General features: G+C 45.2%; 2 protein-coding genes across 4 annotated transcripts in view; both read right to left on the bottom strand.

Moving 5' to 3' along the window:
• LOC137381315 (zinc finger protein 391-like) overlaps positions 1 to 14,649 on the bottom strand; it is a 380,661-nt gene extending 366,012 nt beyond the window's left edge. The window contains exon 1 of the mRNA XM_068053699.1: positions 14,639 to 14,649. The gene's annotated coding sequence lies outside the window, so the exon portion shown is untranslated. The remainder of the gene's footprint in view (positions 1 to 14,638) is intronic.
• LOC137381314 (zinc finger protein 235-like) lies at positions 3,419 to 15,034 on the bottom strand. Of its 3 annotated transcripts, none has more exons than XM_068053696.1 (2): positions 14,947 to 15,034; positions 3,419 to 10,269 (listed from the first exon to the last, which is right to left on the bottom strand). In XM_068053696.1, the coding sequence occupies exon 2, from the start codon at positions 9,740 to 9,742 to the stop codon at positions 8,972 to 8,974; it is 771 nt and encodes a 256-aa protein (XP_067909797.1). In that variant the 5' UTR covers positions 9,743 to 10,269; positions 14,947 to 15,034; the 3' UTR covers positions 3,419 to 8,971. The 3 variants fall into 3 exon arrangements, with proteins under 3 accessions (XP_067909797.1, XP_067909794.1, XP_067909795.1); XM_068053693.1 differs by having other exon boundaries at positions 14,797 to 14,985; XM_068053694.1 differs by lacking the exon at positions 14,947 to 15,034 and adding an exon at positions 14,538 to 14,623.
• Positions 15,035 to 15,373: the final 339 nt, after the last annotated feature.

Raw genomic sequence — 15,373 nt, 5'->3', positions numbered from 1 at the left:
TAGCAGGAGCTCTGACTACAAGTTTTCAGTCCTCAAAAAAGGGGAGAAGCATAAACCTGGTAACTATAGGCCAAAGAGTAGTGGGAAAAGTACTAGAGACCATTGTCATGGACACAACTAATAGTCATTCGAAGAAGCATGGGTTAATAAGGGACAGGCAGTCTGAATTTGTTAAAGGCAGATCATGTCTGACTTACCTGATCGAGTTCTTTGATGAAGTAGAAGAGAAGGTTGATGAAGGTGGTGCAGTAGATGTTGTGTATATATGAACTTTCAAAAGGAATCTGTTAAAATACCACATACTAGACATATTCAGAAAATTGAAGCACATGGTATTGAAGGGACAGTAGTAATTGAGTATGTAAGTGGCTGTGGAATAGGCGACAGAGTATTGGTGAACAGATGTTATTCTGACTGGAGAGAAGTATGTATTTGCTTTCCCAGGGGTCTGTATTAGGACTATTGCTTTCTTGTATAGAAATGAACTGGGCTTGGGTATAGGGAATACAGTTTAGAAATTTGCGGATATGATAAAACTTGGCAATGTAGGAAATGGTGAGCTGGATAGGAGCAGACTTCAGGACTGGTGAAATGGACAGACACACGACAGATGCAATTTAATGCACATCAGTGTGAAGTGATGCACTTTGGGAGGAACTACTTGGAGAGGTAGAATAATCTGAATGGTATTATTTTGAGGGGGTGCAGGAACAGAGGGACCTGCGGATGTATATTCACAAACCCTTGAAGGTGGCAGGGTAAGTTGATAAGGCAGTTAAGAAAGTGAATGGGAGATTTGGCCTTGTAAATAGGGATAATGAATACAAAAACAAGGAAGTTATGCGAAACCTTTACAAATCACTGGTTCAGCATCAGCCAGGGATTGTTTACAATTCTGGGCACCACACTTTTGAAGAATGAGGGCCTTGATGAGGGTACAGAGAATGTTTACCAGGATGATAGCAGGGATGAGGGACTTCAGTTATAGAGATTGTTCTCCTTAGAGCAGAGAGGGTTAAGGGGAGACCGAACAGAAGTTTAAAGAGGAGAGGTTTTGATAGAGTAAGTAGGGAGAAATAACCAGAGGTCATAGATTTGAAACAATTGTTAAAAGAACAAGAGGGGAAATGAGGAGAAATAATTTCACACAAAGGGTTGTTCTGATCTGCAACACACATCCTGAAAGGGTGGCGGAATCATATTTGAGAGAAATTTACAAAAGGCAATTGGAATTGTACTTGAAGAGGACAAATTTGCAGGGTTATGGGGAGAAGGCTAGGCTCGGTGACTAAATTGAACAGCTCTTTCAAAGAGCCGACACAGGCCGAGTGGCTGACTTGCATAGAATCATAGAAAGTTAACGGCATAGAAAGAGGCCACTTGGCCCATCGTGTCTGTGCCAGCAAAAAAAAAGTCACGCAGCCTAATCCCATTTTCCAGCATTTGGTCCATAACCCTGCAGGTTACAGCACTACAGGTGCACATCCAGGTACCTTTTAAATGAGATGAGGCTTTCTACCTCTACCACCCTTTCAGGCAACCCTTTATTTTATATCTATATCATCCATGGATATGGGCATCGATGGCCAGGCCAGCATTTGTCGCCTATCACTAATTGCCCTAGGGAAGATGGTGGTGATTCGGCTTCTTGAACCGCTGCAGTCCACATGGTGTTCGTACACCTACAATGCTGTTTGGGAGGGAGTTCCAGATTTCTGACCCAGCAAGTGAAGGAACAGAGATATATATCTAAGTTAGGATGGTGTGTGGCTTGGAGGGGAACTTGCGGGTGGTGTTGTTCGCATGCATCTGTGCCCTTGTTCTTCTAGGTGGTAGAGGATATGTGTGCTGTCAAAAAGAGGCAACTTGTCGATGGCACACACTGCAGCCAGTGTGCACTGGTGCTGAGGGAGTGAATGTTTAAGATGGTGGATGGTGTGCTGATCAAGAGGGCTGCTTTGTCCTGGATGGTATCAAGCTTCCTTAGTGTTGTTGGAGCTGTACTCATCCAGGCAAGTGGAGAGTATTCCATCATATTCCTGACTTGTGCCTTGTAGATGGTGGACAGGCTTTGGGGAGTCAGGACACAAATTACTCACCACAAAATTCACAGTCTCTGACCTGCGCTTGTGGCCACAGCATTTATATGGCTAGTCCAGGGAAGATTCTGGTAGTGGTAACCCCTGGGATGTTGAAGATGGAGGATTAAACAATGGTAATGGCACTGAATGTCAAGAGGAGATGGTTAGATTCCCTCTTGTTGGAGATGGTCATTGTCTGATACTTGTATGGCATGAAGGTTACTTGTCACTTATCAGCCTAAGCTTGAAGGTTGTCCATGTGGACACAAACTGCTTCAGTACCTGAGGAGTCGCAAATACTGTGTGGTCATCAGCAAACATCTCCACTTCTGACCTTATGATGGAGAGAAAGTTATTGATGAAGCAGCTGAAGATGGTTGGGCCTTGGACTGTAAAATAAAAGTCTCTGATTCTTTTCCAGAACTGCTGTAAACATAATGGTATTGTGATCACTATTCCCCAAATGCACCCCCACTGAAACATGTTCCACTTGCCTGACTTCATTCCCCATAACTAGATCCAGCACTACTTCCTTCCTCATTGGGCTGGAAACATATCCCTTGTAGGAAAAGATGTTTCCTTATTTTATTCAGAAATGGGCAAACTCTAATCTTAAGATTTGGATTCCTCAATGAGAGGAAATTCTTTCTCAGTATCTATCCTATTGAATCCCTTTGTTTTGAACATCTCACTGATTTTATCCCTTAGTCTACTAAACTTATGGGAATACAAGCCAAGTTTATGCCATCTGTCCTCATAACTAAACCCTTAAAGCCCCAGAATCAGTCCAGTGAATCTGCACTGTAACTTTTCCAAGACCAAGATATCTTTCCTAAGGGTTGGTGCCCAGTTCCCAAAATGCGGTCTGAGCAAGGCTCTGTATAAATGAAGCATCACTTCTGTAGTACAACCTCCTTGAGAAAAAAGCCATTAGCATTCCTGATTACTGTCAGGATTTGAAAGGTCTTTAAAAAGTATTCAAGAGGTTCTTAGTGTCAGGATCTTAACTTAGAGAACAGATTTTCTCCTGTGAATATAGAGCTGGATTATTGGGGCTGTGATCTCTTGTTTGTCTTTTGTTTAATTAGTTGAGTGGATTTAAATTTAAACCAAGTTTTCAGACGTGAATCTGCATTCACACAACGAAGGTGAGAGAGATGCTGTGGGCTGCACACTATGTCCAGTAGCTGAAAGCGATTAACAGACTGGGTTTTGCGTTTAGTGATCCTGAAATGTTACCGATACCTTCCTTGGATAATGCTACGATCCCATTTGGGACATTAACTTTTAAAGAGAATGTTGAATTCTGTTATTACTGAAAGAGTTACACCACAAGATTTCGCGTCTTAAGCAAAAAGAACTTTACTGTATACAAGAGATTTTTAAAAAATTCATTCCAGGGATGGCTAGGCCAGCATTTATTGCCCATCCCTAATTGACCTTGAAAAGGTGGTGGTGAGCTGCCTTCTGGAACTGCAGCAGTCCATGTGGAGTAGGTACGCCTACAGTGCTGTTAGGAAGGGAGTTCCAGGATTTTGACCCAGTGACAGTGAAGGAACAGCGATATAGTTCCAAATCAGGATGGGGTTTGGCTTGGAGGGAAAATTGCAGGTGGTGGTGTTCACATGCATTTGCTGCCCTTGTCCTTCTAGGTGGTAGAGATCACGGGTTTGGAAGGTATTGTCGGAAGAGCCTGGTGAGTTGCTGCAGTGCATCTTGCAGATGGTACACACTGCTGCCACTGTGCATCAGTGATGGAGGGAGTGAATGTTTGTAGATGGGGTGCCAATCAAGCGGGCTGCTTTGTCCTGGATGGTGTCAAGCTTCTTGAGTGTTGTTGGAGCTGCACCCATCCAGGCAAGTGGAGAGTATTCCATCACACTCCTGACTTGTGCCTTGTAGATGGTGGACAGACTTTGGGGAGTCAGGAGGCAAGTTACTCGCCGCAGGATTCCTAGCCTCTGACCTGCACTTGTAGAAACAGTATTTATGTGGCTACTTCAGTTCAGTTTCTGGTCAATGTTAACCCCCCAGGATGTTGATAGTGGGGGATTCAGCGATCGTAATGCCATTGAATGTCAAGGGGAGATGGTTAGATTCTCTCTTGTTGGAGATGGTCATTGCCTGGCACTTGTGTGGCGCGAATGTTACTTGCCACTTATCAGCCCAAACCTGGATATTGTCCAGGTCTTGCTGCATTTCTACACGGACTGCTTCAGTATCTGAGGAGCCACAAATGGTGCTGACCATTGTGCAATCATCAGCGAACATCTCCACTTCTGACCTTATGATTGAAGGAAGGTCATTGATGAAGGAGCTGAAGATGATTGGGCCTGGGACACTACCCTGAGGAACACCTGCAGTGATGTCCTGGAGCTGAGATGATTGACCTCCAACAACCACAACCATCTTCCTTTGCACTACGTACGCCTCCAACCAGCGGGGAGTTTTCCCCGATTCCCATTGACTCCAGTTTTGCTAGGGCTGCTTGATTCCATACTTGGTTAAATGCTGCCTTGATGTCAAGGGCAGTCACTCTCATCTCACCTATTGAGTTCAGCTCTTTTGTCCATGTTTGAACCAAGGCTGTAATGAGGTTAGGAGCTGAGTGGCCCTGGCAGAACACAAACTGAGTGCCAGTGAGCAGGTTTTTGCTAAGCAAGTGCCACTTGATAGCACTGTCACGACAACTTCCATCACTTTACTGATGATTGACAGTAGACTGATGGGGAGGTAATTGACTGGGTTGGAATTGTCCTGCTTTTTGTGTACAGGACATACCTGGGCAATTTTACACATTACCGGGTAGATGCCAGTGTTGTAGCTGTACTGGAACAGCTTGGCTAGGGGCGCAGCAAGTTCTGGAACACAGGTCTTTAGTACTATTGCCAGAATGTTGTCAGGACCCATAGCCTTTGCAGTATCCAGTGCCTTCAGTCGTTTCTTGATATCATGCGGAGTGAATCGAATTGGCTGAACTCTGGCATCTGTGATGCTGGGGACCTCAGGAGGAGGCTGAGATGGATCATCAACTTGGCACTTCTGGCTGAAGATTGTTGCAAATGCTTCAGCCTTATTTTTTGCACTGATGTGCTGGGCTTCCCCATCATTGAGGATGGGGATATTGGTGGAGCAACCTCCTCCAGTTAGTTGTTTAACTGTTCACCACCATTCACGACTGGATGTGGCAGGACTGCAGAGCTTAAATCTAATCCGTTGGTTGTGAGATCGCTTAGCTCTGTCTATCGCATGCTGCTTACGCTGTTTGGCACACATGTCGTCCTGGGTTGTAGTTTCACCATGTTGACACCTCCTTTTGAGGTATGCCTGGTGCTGCTCCTAGCATGTCCTCCTGCACTCTTCATTGAACCAGGGTTGGTCCCCCGGTTCATTGGTAATGGTAGAGTGGGGGATATGCCAGGTCATGAGGTTACAGATTGTAGTTGAGTACAATTCTGCTGCTGCTGATGTTGGCCCACAGCGCCTCATGGATGTCCAGTTTTGCATTACTCGATCTAATCGAAATCTATCCCATTTAGCACGGTGATAGTGCCACACAATACGATGTACGGTATCCTCAATGTGAAGGCAGGACTTCGTCTCCACATTGGTCACTCCTACCAATACTGTCATGGACAGATGCATCTGCTGCAGGCAGATTGGGGAGGACGAGGTCAAGTATATTTTTCCCTCTTGTTGGTTTCCTTACCACCTGCTGCAGACCCGATGCAGCATGTCCTTTCGGACGCGGCCAGCAGTGGTGCTACTGAGCCACTCTTGGTGATGGACATTGAAGTCCCCCACCCAGAGTATATTCTGCACCCTTGCCACCCTCATTGCTTCTTCCAAGTGCTGTTCAACAGAAAGGAGTACTGATTCACCAGCTGAGGGGGGAGCGATAGGTGGTAATCAGCAGGAGGTTTCCTTGCCCACGTTTGACCTGATGCCATGAGACTTCATGGGGTCCACAGTCGATGTTGAGGACTCCCACGACAACTCCCTCCTGACTGTATACCACTGTGCCGCCATCTCTGCTGGGTCTGTCCTGCCAGTGGGACAGGATATACCCGGGGATGATAATGGCGGTGTCTGGGACATTATCTGTAAGGTATGATTTGGTGAGTATGACTCTGTCAGGCTGTTGCGTGACTAGTCTGTGGGACAGCTCTCATAACTTTGATACAACCCCCAGATGTTAGTCAGGAGGACTTTGCAGGGTAAACAGGGTTGGGTTTGCCTTGGTCATTTCCAGTGCCTGGGTCGATGCTGGGTGGTCCGTCCAGTTTCATTCCTTATGGACTGTAGTGGTTAGATACAACTGAGTGGCTTGCTGGGCCATTTCAGAGGGCATGTAAGAGTCAACCACATTGCTATGGGTCTACAGTCACGTCGGCCAGACTAGGTAAGGACAGCAGATTTCCTTCCCTAGAGGGCATTCGTGAACCAGATGGGTTTTTACAACAATCAACAATGGTTTCAAGGCTATCATTAGATTTTATTCCAGATTTTTTTAAATTAATTGAATTCAAATTCCACTTTCTGCTGTGGGTTACTAGTCCAGTGACAATACCACTACGCCGCCACCACCTCCCCAGTTAAACTAAGCAAAATACTGACTTAATAGTACAATTTCAAAACACATTCTTTAAACTTAAAATCTTAACAGAGCATTAAAATGCATATTTTGAACTCAAAATCTCAACAAAACACTCCTGTTTGACTGTAACTTCCACCCCAAGAGTTCCCCTGTATCTTGGCAGCTTGTTCACTTCTCCTGGGACAAATGAAAAGTGTGCCAAAGTTTTCTTGCTGTAATAGTACAGGGTTTTGGTGAGACCACGGTGTGCAGTTTTGGTCTGCACATTTAAGAAAGGATATACTTGGAGGCTGTGCAACGAAGGTTGACTAAATTGGTCCCTGGGATGAGGGGGTTGTCCTATGATGAGAGGCTGAGTAAATTGGGACTTTATTCTCTGGAGTTTATAAGAATGAGAGGTGATCTCATTGAAACATACAAGATTCCAAAGGGGCTGAATAGGGTAGACGCTGAGAGACTGTTTCCGCTGGTTGGGAATCTAAACCGTAGGGGCACAGTCTCAGGATAAGGGGCCAATCATTTAGGACTGAGATGAGGAGAAATTACTTCACTCAGAGTTGTGAACCTTTGCAATTCTCTATCCAAGAGGGTAGTGGATGCTCCATCATTGAATATATTTAAGGCTGGGATAGATAAGAGCTTTGGTCTCAGGGAATCAAAGGATATGGTGAGCAGGCAGGAAAATGGAGTTGAAACCCAAAATCAGCCATGATCGTATTGAATGGCGGAGCAGGCTCGATGGACTGTATGGTCTGCTCCTATTTCTTGTGTTCTTGTGCACCAAAGCTCTTAAGAATTCACTTTGATTGATTAGTTTCTCCTGGGGATTCTCCCTCCAGCATCCAGCTAGGCAAATCCTCCAGTTCTCTTCCAACACCTCCCAAATCTGGACTTCCCAGCTTGAGCATGGACCTGCCTAAAAACAGAAACAGTCTATTTGCTTCTGAGCCCAGCTGCTTTCAGACCCCAACTACTTTCCAAAAGCCAAATGTCTGTCTGTGTCAGAAAGCAGATATCTAAAAAAAAAACCTGACCAAAGGCATCTCTCTGCATCATCTATCGCCATAGCAAGTGGTACATGTGGGGACAGATAGGGTAAATAGAAATGATTTCCGCTGGTTACTGAGTCTGGGAATCGGAGGTATAGTCTAAAAGTTAGAGCCAGATCTTTCAGAAGTGAAATTACATAGGATTACATGGAATATATGGCACAGAAACAGGCCATTCAGCCCGAGTCCATGCTGCCGTTTATGCTCCAATCAAGCATCCTCCCATCTTTCCTCATCTAAATCCATCATTGTAACCCTTTACTCCCTTCTCCCTCAGATGCTTGTCTAGCCTCCCCTTAAATACATCTATACTATTTGCTTCAACCACTCGCCATGATAGAGTTCCACATTTTCACTATTGTCTGAGTAACGAAATATCTTATGAATTCACTATTGGATTTCTTGGTGACTATCTTATTTTGATGGCCTCTAGTTATGATCTTCTCTACAAGTGGAAACATTTTCTCTGTTTCCACTCTATCAAAATCTTTCATAATTTTAAAGACCTCTATTAGGTCACCCCCAACCGTTTTTCAAAAGAGACAGTCTGTTCATCCTTTCCTGATTTGTTTTCTTACACATTTCTGGTATCATCCTTGTAAATTCTCTCTGCACCCTCTCCAGTGTCTCAATATCCTTTTTATAATACGGCGACCAGAACTACACACAGGACTCGAAGTGAGGTCTAACCAAAGTTTGATACAGGTCCAGCATAACCTCCCTACTTTTCAATTCTATCCCTCTAGAAATAAAGCAGAGTGCTTGGTTTGCTTTTTTCATGGCCTTGCTAACCTGGTGGCACAGCTTTTAGTGATTGGTGTATTTGTAATCCAAGATCCCTTTGTTCCTCTACCCTACTGAGACTCACACCTTCCAAGTAATAAATGACCTCCCTATTCTTTTTACCAAAATGTGCTACCTCAGATTTATCTGTGTTGAACTTCATTTGCCAATTATTTACCCATTCTGCAGGTTTATTAATGTCCTCCCGTAATTTGTTGCGATCGTCCTCAGTACTGATTAACCCCCCTGAATTTGGTGTCATCCACAAATTTAAAAATTGTGTTTTTGATTCCAAAGTCCAAATCGTCCATGGGTGGTAGAAGTTTGGAACTCTCTTCCTCAAAAAGCAATTGATGCTAGATTAATTGTTAATTCTAAATCTGAAGTTGATAGATTTTTGTTGAACCAAAGGTATTAAGAGATATGGGGCAAAGGCATTAGGTCACAGATCAGCCATGCTCTCATTGACTGGGGGGAACAGGCTCGAGGGGCAAAATGCCCTCCTGCAGTTCTGACCTTCCTATGCCTGCAGTCATGTGAACTCGCTGATGTGTCAGCAGGGTAGACGGGCGATTGAATCCTTTCCCACACACAGAGCAGGTGAATGGCCTCTTCCCGGTGTGAACTTGCTGGTGTGACAGCAAAGTGCATGAACGACTGAATCTCTGCCCACACACGGAGCAGGTGAATGGCCTCTCCCCGGTGTGAACTCGCTGGTGTGTCAGGAGGATGGACGACCGTGTGAATCTCCGCCCACATACGGGGCAGATGAATGGCCTCTCCCCGCTGTGAACTTGCTGGTGTAACAGTAGATTGCACGAACGACCGAATCTCTTCCCACACACAGAGCAGGTGAACGGCCTTTCCCCAGTGTGAGTGCGTTGGTGCCTCAGTAGATCATTGCTGCTTTTAAAGCTCTTCTCACAGTCAGAACATTTATAAGGTCGCATATCAGAGTGAACAAGTTGGTGTGAAATGAGGTGGGATGAACAAGCACATTTCTTCCCACAGACAGAACAGGTGAATGGTCTTTCCCCAGTGTGAACTCGCTGGTGTAATTTGAGACCGGATAGGACAGCAAATCCCTTTCCACACACGGAACAGGTGAACGGTTTCTCCCCGGTGTGACTGCGTCGATGAATTTCTAGTTTGGATGGGCATTTAAATCCCTTCCCACAGTCCCCACATTTCCACGGTTGCTCCGCGGTGTGGGTGTCCTTCTGTTTCTGCATGTTAGATGATCAGTTGAAACCTCATCCACACACACGCAACACGTGTACAGTTTCTCCCGGTTGTGAACAGTGTGATGTTTTTTCAGGTTGTGTAACTGGTTAAAGTTCTTTCCACAGTCAGTGCACTGGAACGTTCTCACTCCAGTGTGTGTGTCTCTGTGCTCTTCCGGTCACACTGATGTTTGAAATTTTGACCCAGAAACATTTCTCCTTCGAAATTCAATGACCTCTGACATTCAGATACCAATGAATTCAGTGATTGTCAGATCTTGATGTGTTTGAGTTTGCCCATCAGAAAATCCTCCCCTAATAATACAGGCTGCATAACTGGTTAAAGCTCTTTCCACAGTCAGTGCACTGGAACACTCTCACTCGGGTGTGTGCGTCTTGGTGCTTTTCCAGTCACACTGATGTATGAAATCAAATCCCACAGGCAGAACAGACAAACATTTCTCCTTCCACATTCAAAGGCAGATGATACGGAGGTCCTGGTAAATCCCATCAGTAAATCCTCCCCTTTGAATACCCTGTAAAAGGAGTTTACACAATACATCACTGTAAGTACCGGATAGAAATTCAGAACAGACAGTTCTGGTTTCCATGGAACACTCTTTCCTCTCTTGTTCCCCAAAGCTGTAAATCCCTGGATCGCACACGTGTCCTCTTCCAATCCCATCACACTATCTACTCATTGTTGCATGGCACTGGGAGTAATTGAGAGATTATCACCATGCTTCACACAGTGAGTGGTTAGGATCTGGAATGAACTGCCTCAGAGTGTGGTAGAAGCATTCTCAATTGAATCATTCAAAAGGGAATTAGACTATTCATGAAAAGGAAGAATGTGCATGGTTACAGGGAGAAGACGAGGGAATGGCACTAAGTGAACAGCTCATTCGGAGAGCTGGTGCAGACATGATGAACCAAATAGCCTCCTTCTGTGCTGTAACGATTCAGTGATTGACAAGACCCATCTATAAGATGCACTGCAGCAACTCACTAAGGCTTCTTCAACAGCACTTTCCAAACCCGCAATCTCTACCACCTAGAAAGACAAGGGCAGCAGATGCATGGGAACACCACCGCATGCATGCGAGGTTACACACTATACCAGACTGATATCCTCTACTCCAGGACCAGCGAGGTTACACATTATACCAGACTGATATCCTCTACTCCAGGACCAGTGAGATTACACACTATACCAGACGGACATTGTATTGTGTTCAGTTCTGGGCACCACACTTTTGGAAGGATGCCACAGTCTTGAAGGGGATGCACTGGAGATTTACTGGAATGTTACCCGGCATTCAGGACTTCAGTTATGCGGAGAGACTGGAGATGCTGGGACTGTTCTGCTTGGTGCAGAGAAGGTTAAAAGGAGATTTAATCGATGTGTTCAAAATTCTGAAGGGCTTTGACAAAGCAAATAACGAGAAACACAGTTTCCAATGTCAGAAACATGAACTGAAGTAGCCATATAAATACCGTGGTCACAGCAGCAGGTCAGAGGCTAGGAGTCCTGCAGCGAGTAACTCACCTCCCAACTCCCCAAAGCCTGTCCACTATCTATAAGGTACACGTCAGGAGTGTGATGGAATACTCTCCACTTGCCTGGATGGGTGCAGCTCTAACAATACTCAAGAAGCTCGATACCATCCAGGACAAAGCAGCCCACCATCAACATTCACTCCCTCCACCACCGAAGCACAGTGGCAGCAGTGTGTACCATCTACAAGATGCACTGCAGCAATGCACCAAGGCTCCTTAGACAGCACCTTCCAAACCTTCGACCTTTACCACAAGGGCAGCAGCTGCATGGGAACACCACCACCTGCAAGTTCCCCTCCAAGCCACACACCACCCTGACTTGGAACTATATCACCATTCCTTCACTGTCACTGGGTCAAAAACCTGGAACTTCCTTCCTAACAGCACTGTTGGTGTACCTACACCAAACAGACTGCAGCAGTTCAAGAAAGCAGCTCACCGCCACCTTCTCAAGGGCAATGAGGGATGGACAATAAATGCTGGCCTAACCAGCGATGCCCAGACCCCATAAATAAATAAAAAAAAGGTCAGTAACTGGAGGACACAGATGGAAGGCAACTGGAAGAAGGAGCTGAGGTGAGATGGGGAGAAATGTTTTCGCTGCTGTGGAATGCACTGCCTGAAAGGCTGCTGGAAGCAGATTCAATGGGAACTTACAAGAGGGAATTGGTTAAATCATAGAATAGTACAGCACAGAAAGAGGTCATTCAGCCCATCGGGTCTGTGCATTTATGTTCCACACCCCCACTCTTTCCCCATATCTCTGCAGTTATTTTCTCCTTCAAGTATTAATCGAATTCCCTTTAAAAAACTACTATTGAATCCGCTTCCACCAGCAAGGGATATGGGATAGCATGGGAAAGTAGCAGAGGGAGATGATCAGCCATGATCTAATTGAATGGCGGAACAGGCCCGATGGGCTGAATGGCCTACTCCTGCTCCTATGTTCCACCGTACCAGACAGTGCATTCCAAATCCAAACCACTCATTGTGTAAAGTGATTTTCTTCATGTCGCCTCCGATTCTTTTGCCAGTCACCTTAAATCTTTGCCCTCTGGTTATCGACCCTTCAGCCACTGAAAACAGTTTCTTTGTTTATTCTATCTGAACCCTTTAAACAAGTCTATTAAATCTCCTCTTACCCTTCTCTGCTCCAAGGAGAACACCCCCAGCTTCTCCAGTCTATCCATGTAACAGTAATCCCTCATCCCTGGAAACATTCTAGTAAATCTCTTCAGTACACTCTCCAAACCATTCACGTTCTTCCTAAAGTGTGCTGCCCAGAATTGAACAAAATACTCCAGCTGGAGTGGAACTAATAGATAATACTGGTTTAGGATAACTTCCTGATTTTTGTACTCCCTATGCCTCTAATTATAAAGCCCAGGATCCCAGATGCTTTATTGTTAACCTGTCCTGCCACCTCAGAGATTTCTGTGCAAACACCCCTTTAAATTCAGACCATTTTCTCGACTCAAACCTTCCAAAATTTATCACCTCACACTTTTGCTGAGTTTCATCTTCCACGTGTCCTGTTTATGTACTTCTGAAGTCTATTACGATCTTCCTCACTGTTTACTACATTTCCAAGTTTCATACCATCTGCAATTTTTGAGATTGTGCCCTGTGCCCTAAAGTCCAAGTTATTAAATGTATATGAAAAACAAAAACCTTGGGGAACTCCACTGTATACCTCCCTCCAGTTCAAAAACAGCCATTCATCACAACTCTGTTATCTACTCCTTAACCAATTTTGTATCCAAACTGCTACTGTCCCTTTTATCCCATGGGTTTCAATTTTACTAACAAATCTAATAAGTGTTACTTAACCAAAATCCATATACACATTAACTGCACTGGCCTCATCCGCCCTCAGTGTTACCTCATCAAAAAACTCAATCAAATTAGTCAAACAACTTGCCCATTACAAATCTGTGCTGCCTCGCCCTTATTAGTCCATACGTGTCCAAGTGGCTGTTAATTTTCTCCCAGATTTTTTTCTAAAAGTTTCCCCAGTACTGAGGTTAAACTGACTGCTCTCATTGTCAGGTTTACCCTTCTCCCCCTTTTTGAACAAGGGTGTAACATTTGCAATCCTCCAGTTCTCTGGAACTACCCGTGTATCTAAGGAGGATTGGAAGATTGTGGCCAATATCTCTGCAATTTCTATCCTTACTTTCCTCAGCAACCTAGGACACCTCCCATCGGACAGGGTGACTTATCCACTTTAATAGCACCAGCTTTCTAGTAGCTTCTCCTTATCTATTTTTATCTCAGTCAGTATCCTGGCAAGTTCCTCATTTACCATAGCTTTGGCAACATCCTCTTCCTTGGTAAACAGATGCCAACTACTCATTTAGTACCTCACCGATGCCTTCTGCCTCGACCAACAGATCTCCATTTTGAAGGGGAAATCATTGCAGTGCGAGGGGGGAATGGGACTAATTGGATAGCTCTTTCAAAGAGCAGGCACAAGCACAAAGCCCTTCTGTGCTTTATCATTTTCGATGGAGAGTGGGGATATGGGCAGGTACATGAACTGGAAAGATGTGAATAGCGATGCCCCGTAAGGAGCTGTGTTGGGTCCTCAACTATTCACTGCGTCCATTAACTACTTAGATCATGTGATAGAGAACCACATATCCAAGTTTCCTGATAACACAAAGATTGATGACATTGTAATAGTGTAGACAGAAGCATAAAATGACAAAGATGCTTTGATAGATTAAGCGAATGGGCAAAACAGTGATAATTGGAGATCATACACTTTGCACCTAAAATAACAGAACAGGGTACTTTCTAAATGGTGAAAAGCTAGAAACTGTGGCGGTCTAAAGAGACTTGGTACATAGATGATTAAAATGTCATGCACAGGTACAGAACATAATGAAAAAGGCTAATGGAATGCTGGTCTTTATAACTAGGGGACTAGAATACAAGAGGATGGAAGTCATGCTGCAGCTATACAAAGCCCTGGTCGGACCACACCTGGAGTACTGAGCGCAGTTCCGGCACCACACCTCAGGAAGGATATATTGGCCTTTGAGGGAATGTAGCGTAGATTTACCGGAATGATACCTGGACTCTATAAAGGTTAAACTACAAGAAGAGATTACACAAACTCGGGTCATATTCCCTGGAATTTAGTAAATTAAGGGATGATTTAAATGAAGATAGAGATAAACTATTCCCTCTAGTTGGGGATCCTAGGACTTGGGGGCATAGTCAAAAATTAGAGCCATACCTTTCCGGAATGAACTTAAGAAACACTTCTTCACACAAAGACTGGGACAAGTTTGGAAATCTCTTCCACAAATACCAATTGACCCCACATTATTCCCTAACCAAGATGGCCGCGCATGCGCCATGCTCCCAGAACAGCCCGCCTGCTTCTCCCAAGGTGGCGGCCCGTTGCCTAAGTAACCAAGGCCTGTCACGGGTTGGAAGCCCCCACGTCCCTGATCCGCCCCGACTCCCACTCGCAAGATGGCAGCTCCGCTCACCTGGGCCTGTCACCGCTGGGTGAACACCGGGACTGTGGCCTCCTATTCGGGACCTCAGGCCTACCCCAGGTGTTCTTGAAGCTTACGACCTCACCTACAGCTTCAATTCCTCCCCTGCGCCCACAATCTCCTCCCGCACCGCCAATTCACCTCAGCCCGTCCCTACCAGCCCACGACGCATGCCCCAAACACTACTCAGCCCCGCGCCGGCGTACTGGGTTGCTGTAGTCATTGATAGGGGGCTTTCTGATCTGGGATTAATTCTGGGTAATCAGTCTACCATTGCTCACAGACCTCCCTAATGCAGGGAACTTCCTGTCCTGCGCGGATTCCTAAACAGCCTTTCTAAACGGGCCACAAACGGGAAATTACGAATTATAATTAGCCCCCTAAGAAACTTATTAAATTCAAACTTTTTTTCCCTGTGTCGACAGCGCCCTCCAGTCTCTGGTGCCCACTCGTTACGGAAGAAAAGCGGTTTAGGATCAGCGAAGGACCCATAACAGCGCAGGCAGGTGGTGAGAGAACCAATACCAGGGAATAAACTACTTTTCCTTGTTCTCAGTCAGCTAGCTGT

Source organism: Heterodontus francisci, chromosome 22, assembly GCF_036365525.1.
Source record: "Heterodontus francisci isolate sHetFra1 chromosome 22, sHetFra1.hap1, whole genome shotgun sequence".
Classification (NCBI taxonomy): Eukaryota; Metazoa; Chordata; class Chondrichthyes; order Heterodontiformes; family Heterodontidae; genus Heterodontus; species Heterodontus francisci.
The sequence above is the reverse complement of the archived record's forward strand: the minus strand, read 5'-3'. Positions and strand labels throughout refer to the sequence as shown.

Coding starts and splice junctions, on each gene's coding strand:
- LOC137381314 (XM_068053696.1), bottom strand. CDS start 9,742: ATGCAGAAACAGAAGGACACCCACACCGCGGAGCAACCGTGGAAATGT.